Source organism: Dipodomys ordii, unplaced genomic scaffold, assembly GCF_000151885.1.
Source record: "Dipodomys ordii isolate 6190 unplaced genomic scaffold, Dord_2.0 Scaffold35, whole genome shotgun sequence".
In the NCBI taxonomy this organism is placed as follows: domain Eukaryota; kingdom Metazoa; phylum Chordata; class Mammalia; order Rodentia; family Heteromyidae; genus Dipodomys; species Dipodomys ordii.
The window spans coordinates 7,623,321-7,634,071 of NW_012267251.1; the positions used below are offsets into that span (position 1 = coordinate 7,623,321).

The 10,751-nt window shown below is 53.8% G+C and overlaps 1 protein-coding gene across 1 annotated transcript; it reads right to left on the reverse strand.

The window, feature by feature from the left end:
* Positions 1-4,435: 4,435 nt before the first annotated feature.
* Positions 4,436-8,837, reverse strand: Phlda3 (pleckstrin homology-like domain, family A, member 3). Its single transcript, XM_013017258.1, has 2 exons — positions 7,938-8,837; positions 4,436-5,745 (listed from the first exon to the last, which is right to left on the reverse strand). The coding sequence occupies exon 1, from the start codon at positions 8,829-8,831 to the stop codon at positions 8,001-8,003; it is 831 nt and encodes a 276-aa protein (XP_012872712.1). The 5' UTR covers positions 8,832-8,837; the 3' UTR covers positions 4,436-5,745; positions 7,938-8,000.
* Positions 8,838-10,751: the final 1,914 nt, after the last annotated feature.

The following is a 10,751-nucleotide window of genomic DNA, read 5'->3' on the forward strand; positions in this document are numbered from 1 at the left end:
GGGGGGAGTGGTAGATAAGAGTGACAGCTGACAGTGCAGCCCAATCCTCTGACATGGGACCTGGATAGAGCCAAGCTGGTTCTCCACCCTTACCTCTCATCAGGAAGCTGGGACACTAGGGAGGCAGAGGACCCTGAGGCTGGAGGCCGGAGTCCACTGTGAGCCACTGGGGCCAGAGGATCCTAGACACCACACCAACCTCCTAATCCACAAGGTATTTAACTTGATGGGAGGGAAGTCCTGCATGGAGTCTGACATTCAGACCACACTCCAAGAAGGCTGAGCATTGGTATTATTAGGTAAATGCACTCAGTTAAGTGTTGCTAATTTAAGTTGTTAATTACCTGCTTCTTTTTTTTTAAGTGGGGATTAGGCAAAGTGAAGTTGCTAGGAGGATTATTACCCTACTATAAAAACAAACATTTAAGGTGCACTATCTCCGAGCTTTATCTACTGACAGGCATGCTCTCAATTACTTCTCATGGTGATCCTAGAAAGTACAGCTGTTAACCACTGCTTTTAGCGAGAGCCAAGTCACTATTGCTTCAGTCCCACGGCTGAGATAAGGGGAAGATTCGTACACAGGACCGTGGCTTTTTTTTTTTAACTGCTGTTGAAATGCTGCCGTGCGATGTACCCGCCCACCATGGACATTGACAAACTGGCCTCTGTCTTATCATGGCTGCTCACCTCCCTCTTCCAGTCCCAGGTCTCCAGGCCCACATCACCTCAACTCCAGCCTTTCCTGCTCCCAGCACCTCCTTCTCTCCTCACAGACCCAACCGAGCTCCTTCCTGAGCCACACACACCTCCCACCCTCCAATGAGGATACCACAGAGCCTCAAATACACACATGGCCATCTCAGCCTGAGACGCCATGTTGAAAAATGAAGAGGACATGAGGACCAATGGGGTAGGGCAGGCTTGTGGAATAAATAATCGTAATTAGAATAAATTCATACATAGGCCAATAAAGAAGTGTTTTCAAGCTGAGGTCCCTTCACTTGGATATGCCCACTTCCTTAGGTCTTTTCCTATTCTTAGGACCATTTCCTTGTTCAAATTGTGTTTAGTTAGGTCTTTCTGGCTTTGTTTTTGTTTGTTTTGGTGGTGGCAGTGGTAGTACTGATTTTGAACTCAGGGCCTTGTGCTTGCTAGAGAAATGCTCTACCACTGAGTCATGCCTTCAGCCCCCTTGTTTTTTTTTTTGTACTGGTTATTTTAAGATATGGTCTTGCTTTTGCCAGGACCCACAGCTGGAGCACAATCCTCCTACTTTAGACTTCCTGTTGGGATCACAGGCATGTACCACCATGCCCAGCTTCTCCTGTTGAGATGGAGTCTCACAGATTTTACTGCCCAGGCTAGCTTGGAACCACAATTGTCTGATCTCAGCCTTCTAAATAGCTGAGCTTACAAGTCACTAGCACCTGGCTTAGTTTGGTCTTTTGCGACATCTCACTGTATATCCCAGGCTGACCTCAAACTCTCCATCCTCCGACCTCAGCCTCCTCCTGCTGAAATGATCGGTTTATACCACCACACCTGACTAGACCTCACCTTTATTTGGGGGCCTTTGCCATGAGATTCTTGCCCACAGATGTCCTTTTCTCTACCCTAATACGTCACCTTCTCTCCAGTTCTTCATCCTGCTGTCTACCCACTGGGTGCTTTTCCCTCAGCCCATTGCAGAATCACTTATTCACCTATTCACTCATGCAATGAGACTTAATCTATTTGATGTAGAATCCTGCTGTGGCCATATTGACTCCTGGCTCCACCTCTTATTAGCAGCTCTGTGACTCCCTGGGCCTCATTTTCTTAATGTAAGATATGAGTCATAATAATAGCCCCTACTTCACAAGGCTGGAGTCACATTACTTAACACTGTATACCTTATTGTCTAGTTTTTTGATGGATGCCTGGCACAGAGTAAACACACATACAGTATGAAGTATATGAATATGCTATGTATTTATAGTTTATCATTATGGTCATTAAAAATCTACTGTGTCAGGCTTTCTGAAGCCCCAGAAATGCACAAGAAATCTAAGAACTGACCAATCTAATGCCAATCTAATGGCACAGGCGGACACAAACCAGCAATTGCCCCGCAGTGTGACTAATGGAGGTGTGGCCACACACAGAGAAAGGAGAGAGTGATTGCTGAGGCTGGCTTGCGGGCAGCGCGCTCAGGAGAGGCCCCTGGGAAGTGGTGACAGGAGGGTCAAGCTAATGAAACCCAAATGTGCAGGAGTGGAGGTATAAACCTGGCGGTGTGTGGCTGCCTTTGCCGATGCTGGAAGTGGGGTAGCTGCTGCACACAGAGGCCAGGGCATTCAGAGACGCTCGGGACATAGCCCTGGTCGTGGAGGGCCTTACCCTCAGCAGTGGAGAAGTGGCTGATGGGTGTTGGCAGAGTGCACTGCATTCTGATCAGACCGCTTTGATGGACTGTGGTAGGCAGACAGGAGGAGACTGGAGGAGGCTGATTCTCTGTGAAGCCTCAGGGCAGCATGGCGTCCAGCCAGCTAATCTTACCAGTACCTTCGGGCCCTAGCTTTGGTGGGACAGCTGCCCATGATACCTTACACATCTGCTCCAGATCCTCAAATGACAGTCCATCAGGCCCTATAGATCTACCCTCACTCCCTCCTGCTGCAATTCCTGCTCTGGATTCTTACTGGCTGGCCACACTCATCTTCGTTCTCTCCCTGGCAACAGACTCACTCTTGCCAAAGCCTTAGCTCCCAGCCCAGCTGGCTGAGACCAGAATGAGCCCATCCCTTTCCCCTCAGCCTCCCCGCCCCACCTCCTGGGACTCCAGTTGCCTGGCTGAGACTTGCCCTGTCCCATTTTCCCATCGATGACTCATGGATCAGGCGGGGGTGAGGCCAGGGCTGCCAGGGCCAGGCCAGTCAGTGGCGAAGGCCCCTCCCTGGCCGCCCGGCATCCTCTGGCACCACTGAACAAAGTTTTTCCATCCCATGCATGCTGCTGCCACTGTCTGGGCTTGTTGGTGCCCCTACAAGGACCCTGACCCCACTCTGCTGTCCAGCCAGGCATGCCAATGGCCAGGGCCTTTGTTCCTTCGAGATCCAGAGTTGCAACGTTCACAGAAGGAGGGCACCCCTGATCCCAGAAAGCAAGCTACTCCCTTCTCCCTCAAAGAGGCAAAGACTCCCCAGTCTTCTCCCAAATACCTGGGTGCCCCAGGCCTTTGCACTGTGTGCGCCTTGAGAATCCCCATGCAGCCCTCCACTCAAATATATTACTGCTCTCAATGGGCACCTGTGGCTCATACCTATAATCCTACCTGCTCAGGGGGCTGAGATCTGAGGGCTGAGGTTCAAAGCCAGCCCAGACAGAAAAATCTATTTCCAATTAATCACCCCCCAAAAAATAAATAAATAAAAGAGCTGTAGCTCAAGTGGTAGCTTGCCAACCTTGAGTGACTTTTTAGTCACAAAAACAGGAGGTTCTGAGTTCAAGCCCCAGTACTGGCACAATTGATAGATGATAGACAGAGAGGGATTTTGCACCAACTACTGCCTGGGTCTCTTATAGCAGTGCATTTTAGAGAGCTTTGGTTGTTCTAGCAAGGGGAAAGTAAAGCTGGCTTTGGGCAAGAACCAAAGCTTACTCAGATCACGCTGTGCTGAGTGATCTGCAAAAATAAGGAGTGCCAGAAACTGGAGCCTGCCTCCTCTCTCCCACTCAGCCTGCCCTCTGCCCTTAACAGCCTCCATCGGCTGTACCCCTGCCCTCTGCCCTTAGCAGCCTCCATCGGCTGTACCCCGCCGCCCTTTGCAGCCCAGCTCCCATGACCCCTCCCAGCTCTGCTGAGGGCAGTATTGCCTGCTTCCTCGGCTCTATTGGCATAGTTGGGGTTGAGGTTTCTCTCTACACTGGGCTCAGATGAGATCATGTCTTTGTTGTCTCTATTTTCTCAGAAGGAGAGCACGTCCCCTAAGAGGCACTCAGTTTGTGAATGATTGTGCCTAATCACAGCTGCTCACACACTCCCATTTCTGAGTGCCTGGTTGCCTCTCTTCTTCATGCCTGAATTCCCATCAGACACCCTTCCATTTGCTTGCAATAGCAAGGATTCTGTTCTAGAATGCCTTATAGAAGGATGGAGAAGCCAGCTGTTCCATTCACACTGCTTGTATCAAGGGAGGGGTGGCAACCACCTTGTCTCCATCTCCTACCCTGTGTAAGCAATGCCATTCTCCCCACACCTGGGCTCCCAAAGCCCACAGCAGACATCACCAATCGAACACAGCCCTCTGGTTTAGCCCAGCTCATTCTCAGTCCTGGTCCAGCACCACACCGAAGATGATGCTTATTTGCTATGGCAGGATAAAGCTACCCACGGCGTGGTCAGGTACAGCCTTAAGGAGACAATGAACATGAACTCTAAGAGTTCCTTTATGAATTAGAAATTCATGTTCAATGGTGAAGTGCAGTTCACATTTCAGTGAAAGATATTTCTGAGGACTGAGGGCCTAGGACCCAGAGGCAGGGAAATCTTGATTAGAAGGCAGGAGAAAAAAATCTGAAAGGGAAAGAGATGGGTCAGAAGCTCAGAGAGGTTATTAAAGAGACCTCAAATTGTTGGAGGGACCCCTCAGCCTTCTTACTCCTTCTGGTGACTGAAGAAATCTGCTCCCTGGAGCAGGAAGGTCAGACGTGGCAAATGACAGAGGAAAGAAGAGGGAGCTGCCATCCCAGAGTGAGGCAGCACCCAGGTACCAGATCAAGTTTCAGTCTAACTCAGGACAGCTATTTCTCTACATCTCAGTTTCTCCCATGTTGATGATTCATTTTCAACCATCAGGGAAGATTCACTCTCTCACGGTAATCCTGAGGATGTAAATGACAGGGAAATAAGGCTCTTCTCAGAAGGCTGCGCTACCTCCTACCATGGCAGTCACTTTCTAGAGAAGCAGCATCCATGGGGCCTGAATGACCACTGTGGTCTTCTTGTCCCATTGAGGCCACCATCAGCTGGCCCTGCAGGACCTCCCCTTATCCAGGCTAGAGATTTCAGAATAGGGAATGGAACCGGGAAGGTGGGCTAAGGAGATGCTCCCAGCTCCTGGGCCTTTGTGAGAAAGAAATTCACTCAGCAGCCAGTGGGTTACTGCCTTCTGCCAGGCATCTTCATTTGGGAAATAGACATGAAATGGTAATGGCCAACCCCCACCCCACCCCCCACCACCTCCAGGCCCTGCACCACCGTGGGGGGAAGAGGGGTAGAGGTGGGAGAAGAAGTGTGCAAAGAGAGGGCCTGGATTGGTGGGGGTCCCAAAAGGACAAAAGCAGCAGGAGACCCCCTCCCAAATGTGGGCCTCAGGCCCAGCGGCGGCTCCTCCTCAAGCCGAGTCCCGAGGCTGTCCAAAGGCGCTTGTCCTCCAGATGCCAGGCTGCCGTCCTGAGGCATCGGCTTGGCACCCCACAAGGGACATGGCACAGAGCCGGGGGTCAACAGCAGTCTGCAGAACCAATGGAGGGCCACTCTGATGACAGCTCTCCACCATGACAGGTGATACAGGGTCCACAGCTGGGAGTCCTGGAGCTGGGTATGAGAGTCTTGAGTGTCCAGGAGCTGAATCTTCATCCTCAGCCCGCAAGGTCTTCCTCCCTTCTCTCCTGGCCCATCTCCCACACTTGGTCCATGACCACAGCTGCGCCCATCACATGGACCAGTGAGGCCCCCAGCAGCCCAAGTGGGCAGAGAAGCTGAGGAGAAAGAAGAGCAATTAGGGCAGGGGCATCACTGAGTATCAACTACGAGCTGGGGGCATCACAAGAGACTGCCCCAGGCCAAGGAAAAAATAATACAGCCACATCTCATTACCACAGGGGACTGTGCCAGAATGCCCCCAGAGATACCAAAATCTGGATGCTTATGCCTTTCATGTAAAATGACATCATCTTCAGGCACTGGTGACTCAGACCTGTAATCCTAGCTAGCCAGGAAGCCAGGTCTGAGGACGGAGATTCAAAGCCAGCCTAGGCTGGCTTAACCAATAAAAAAAAGCCAGAAGTGGAGGTATGGCTCAGGTGATAGAGCAACAGCCTCAAGCAAAAGAGACAAGCAAGAACACAAGGGCCTGAATTCATCCCAGTACTGGCACTAAATATGTAGTGTGTGTGTGTGTGTGTACATAAAATACATACTACACAATCATAGTTTTTGCATATAATCTATGCATATCTTCCATATCAATCATCTCTGTATTACTCATTATACTTAATATAATGTAAATAACACATAAAAAGTTGCCCTACTGAAAAAGGTCTGCACATGTTCACTCTAACCTTTTTCCCCCCCAGATATTTTCTTATTTTTATGTATTTATTTATTTTTTTTGGTCAGTTGTGGGGCTTGAACTCTGGGCCTGGATGCTGTCCCTCAGCTCTTAAGCTCAAGGCAAGCACCCTACCATTTGAGCCACAGTGCCACCTCTGGTTTTCTGGTGGTTTGTTGGAGATAAAGAGTCTCACAGACTTTCCTGCCCGGGCTGGCTTTGAACAGTGATCCTCAGATCTCAGCCTCCTGAGTAGCTAGGATTACAGGTGTGAGCACCGGCGCCCGGCCTCCCCAGCTATTTTCAGTCTCCAGGGTATTGGTAGAATCCACAGATGCAGAATCATGAACTTGAGCATAGAAGGCCAAGGGTATTTGTGCAACTCGCTGTGGTCAGTAGCATCTGCTTCCTCCCACCCCCACCCCAGGCTTTCAGGGAATCAAGGCAGATCTACTCAGCTCAGAGGGTCTGCCTTACACCCTGCCTCTTAGCCAACCCTCCCCACAATGTGGGAGGAAATGAACAAGAGGATCAAAGGGGCTGGGTACTAGCTGGGCCGCAGGCTCAACAGGACTCTAGTTGTCGGGGCAAGAAGGTGCAGGGTTAGGTACTCCGGGTACTGTGGGAATGGAGTGAGGGTGTGGGGGACACAGGTGTCTGCTGGAGAAGAGAAAACTTCTCAAGCCTTCCTCAACCCAGCTCCTCGTTCCCATGGGGAGGGAGTGGTATCTGGGGAAGAGGGCACTGGGCTGAGTGCCAGGGCCTCTAGGTCCTTCCTCTGAGCTGCCCTGACTACTAATCGACCCCCACCCTCTACCCTGCTGCTCAAGAGAATTAAGACATCACAGATACTAACACATGACCCCATCCTGTCCTCATGCACCTACCCAGCCCCACACCCTCTTCTAACTTCTCCCCTGGTCCCTGGGCCTTAAGTAAAGGACCCTCGTGGGCAGGCAGAGGTACTGGTGGCCTGGCCACAGTCTGCCTCGGGCGGTCCCAGCTCCCCAGCCTTCCCAATAGCTCAGCCCCAAAGCCACTGTCCGCAACAGCAGTGGCCTCAGATAGGCCCTGCCAGGCCCTCCACTGAGTCCCACCTTAGAGCTGAGGCTCACCAACAGAAGGTTATACTGCCTCAATTCAATGCCTAAACTCCATGTTCGCCCTAGCAGACAGAGAGTAGGTTGATCTCCCAGCCTTGGTTCTCCCCAGATGACAGAAAGCCACAGTCTAGGAGCCCTACGGGGGAGGGGGGAAAGGGGAGAGGGGGAGGGTAGAGGCTAGAGGCCTGGGACCTGAGGAAATGCTCAGGCCAGCTGCCTGGACCTGAGTTAGGGCCTCCACCAGCCAGTGGGAACGCCCACCCCCATCCGTTCCCATTGGATCCCATCTGATCTCCGACCCAGGGTTCCCACCTTCCCTTCTCACCCCTGAGTCATATTCAGGACCCTGGGCCCTAGGAGAAAGGCCAGCTCGACTGAGTGGGCCACCAGTCTCCTGGGCTCCTATTCTACTGGCCCCAGAACTTTCCCTGGGATGGTCTGGCTTTGCAGTGGAGTACTGGTCCCCGGTTCTCCTCCTCAGGGTCGGAGGAGGGGAGGAAGAGGGCCTAAGGCTTACCTGGCGTGACCTCTAGGCACCTCAGTGGTGAGGCGCATGAAGGTGAGCTGGTACCCCGGTGGTTTAGGACACGAGGGTCCCGGTCCCCAGGCTCTGCCGGGCGCGCACGGTCTGGATGGCCTGTTGGTTCTTGAACTTGACCAGGCCCAGGGTGATCTGGGCATTCCAGCCGGGGTCTTCGAGGGGGCAACGGAAGTCGATCTCACCGCCGCCCTCGGTCACTAGGGTGAAGTAGATGTGGCGCCCGGTGCTCTCCACGCACTCCACGGCCTTGATGCGGGCGAAGCTGAGCTCTTTGGGCCGGCCGCCGGCGCCCTTGGCCTCGAAGAGCTGCAGCCCGCGCTCGGTGAGCACGCAGCGCTTGCGTTTCCACAGCTGCAGCAGCCCGCCGCTGCGCTTCTCCAGCACGCCCTCCTTCAGCACGGCCGCCGCTGTCGCCGTCATGGGCGCCCGGAGGTCCGAGGAAGCCGGAGGCTGCGGCGGGCGCGGCGCCCCTCCGGGATCGGCGGCGCGGGACTCTGGGCCCTCCCCGCCCCGAAGCCGAAGCTGGCTGGCCGTGCGCCCCGATGGCCCTGCGCGCTCCACCTGTGCCCCGATGGCCCTGCGCGCGCTCCACCTGCGCCCCGATGGCCCTGAGCGCTCTCCACCTGCGCTCCGATGGTCCTGCGCGCTCTCCGGACACCGCCGCCTGCGCAGTGCCCGCCGGGTGCCCACCGTGTGTTTCAGTCCGATCGCTGTCCTCCTCGCTGATCCAGCCTCCCCGCCGCGCCTGCTGGGTCCGCGCGCCTCACCGTCCGCTGGCTCGATCGCTTCCCGGGGCTCGGCGTGCGCGCTGGGCGGCAGCTCGCGGGATGTGTCCTTACATGTTCCGCCGCCCGCCCGCCCGCCGCGCATTCCAGCCTCCCGGCCCTCCCCCGGCGCCTGCACCGCCCGGGCAGAGCTCCGGGGGCGGGGCCGCAGCGGGGCCCGGCCCAGAGGGGCTGCTTATCCAACAGCCAGCCAAGCCTTTGGCCACCACAGGTTTTCCCCCTCCATTCCCCCCCCCCCTCCACACACACACGCACCAGGTCCTGAATGGAAGGGTGGGGGTACGGGAGAGGAGCGAGGTCGCTGCGGGCGGGCGGGGGACGGCCTGGAGGTCGCCTGGTGGGCGGAAGACAGCTGTCGGCTGTTTCCTGGGCCTCAAGGCCCGTGTTGGGTTCCCCATCGACAGATTTTTCTGTGCCTAGACCAGAAGAGGTTGTCCACAGCTGTCCACAGCTTGTACAACCCATCCCCTACCGCTTCTTCGTACCCCCATCTGTTGCAGGGAGAGGGGAGCCAGTGGGAACTGAGGAGAGAGGAGTCTCTGGTGTCACTAATGGCCTCCCTCAGCAGTGGGGAGAAGGGACTCCAGCCAGGACCTGGGATGCCCATGCCTCCAGTCCTCTCTCTCTGGCTGTGCCTGTGGCCTCCTTGCTGCAGATTCTGACCCTCTGGCCCCTACCCCAGAGAATGGGCTTCTCCCTGGACACCAAGCTTGAAGAGAAAGGAAAGCCGCCTCTTTGCAGTGGGCTCCAAGCCTGGCTCTCACCCTTTGACTGCCTCTTCATTAGCCCTCCATTTCCTGTCTATCCAATGGGACAACTAATCTAGCTCATCTCATGGAGCTGCCCTGGTGAATAAGGTACACGTAAGAAATGCCCAGGAGAAGGCCTGGCGACCCCTTGGTCAGGCTCTCCAGGCCAAGGTTTCTTAAAAGTCTATTCACTATCACGTTTTGGTTTTTTAGCAGTCCTAGGGTTTGAACTCAGGGCCTGGCACTTGCAAGGCAGGCACTCTACCGCTGAGCCAAATCTCCAGCCCTTATTTTATACTGCTTATTTTTGAGATAGAGTCTGGCTTCCAGCACTGGGATTGCGTCTGCCCTGTGATCCCCTATTTTAGGGTTTCCTGTTACCTGAGGTGACACGCCATGCCGAGCTCCTTCCACTGAGATGGAGCCTGAAAGACTTTTCTGTCCAAGCTGGCCTCTAACCATGATCCTTCCTGTCTCAGTCTCCCAAGGAGTAGGATTACAGGCCTGAGCCACGTGTGTCTGGCTTCATTGACATGTTAATAATAGATTGTTCTAGGAATCATAAGACATAATGACAGTAAGACAATTTCCTTTTACTCATATCTCTCACATCAGTCCTTGATGAGCAAAAAGTAACAGGCACAGGGAAGTCCAGTTGTGGGCCAAGGGGTTGCCTTCCCCAAAAGCACTAGGCCCAGGGGTAGAGGAAGGCAGCTATTGGTTTCCCATGCTTGATCTCTCCCTAAACACACACACACACACACACACACACACACAGAACGGCTAACCCCTTGCTCCCAGAATGCCCCTCTAGGAGAGGAGACAGTACCATAATAGAAGAGAAACAAGGTGGGTGTCAGCCACACCCTGCTATGACACCTCCAACCCCCTCCACCATCCTTCCATGGGAATCTCCTGAGCATATCACCTTGCAGAGTCCTGCCATGATCCACCTTCTCTCCTTGAGAAAGTGGCTCACGCCTATAATCCTAGCTATTCAAGGAGGCTGAGATCTGAGGATCTTGGTTCAAAACCAGCCCAGGCAGAAAAATCTATGAGACTCTTATCTCTAACCACCAGAAAACTGTAAATGGTGCTGTGCTTCAAAGTGGTAGAGTGCTAGCCTTGTGCAAAAGAGCTCAGGGACAGCACCCAGGTCCTGAGTTCAAGCCCCATGACCAACAAAAACAAAGAAAGATAGTGGGCTATAGGCCAGCTCCTACCACTCCCTCTGCCTAGTGTCTATCTCTTCCTCC

Bases quoted from the DNA above. Each gene is read 5' to 3' on its own strand.
- Phlda3 (XM_013017258.1), bottom strand. From the start codon at position 8,831: ATGCGCGGCGGGCGGGCGGGCGGCGGAACATGTAAGGACACATCCCGC.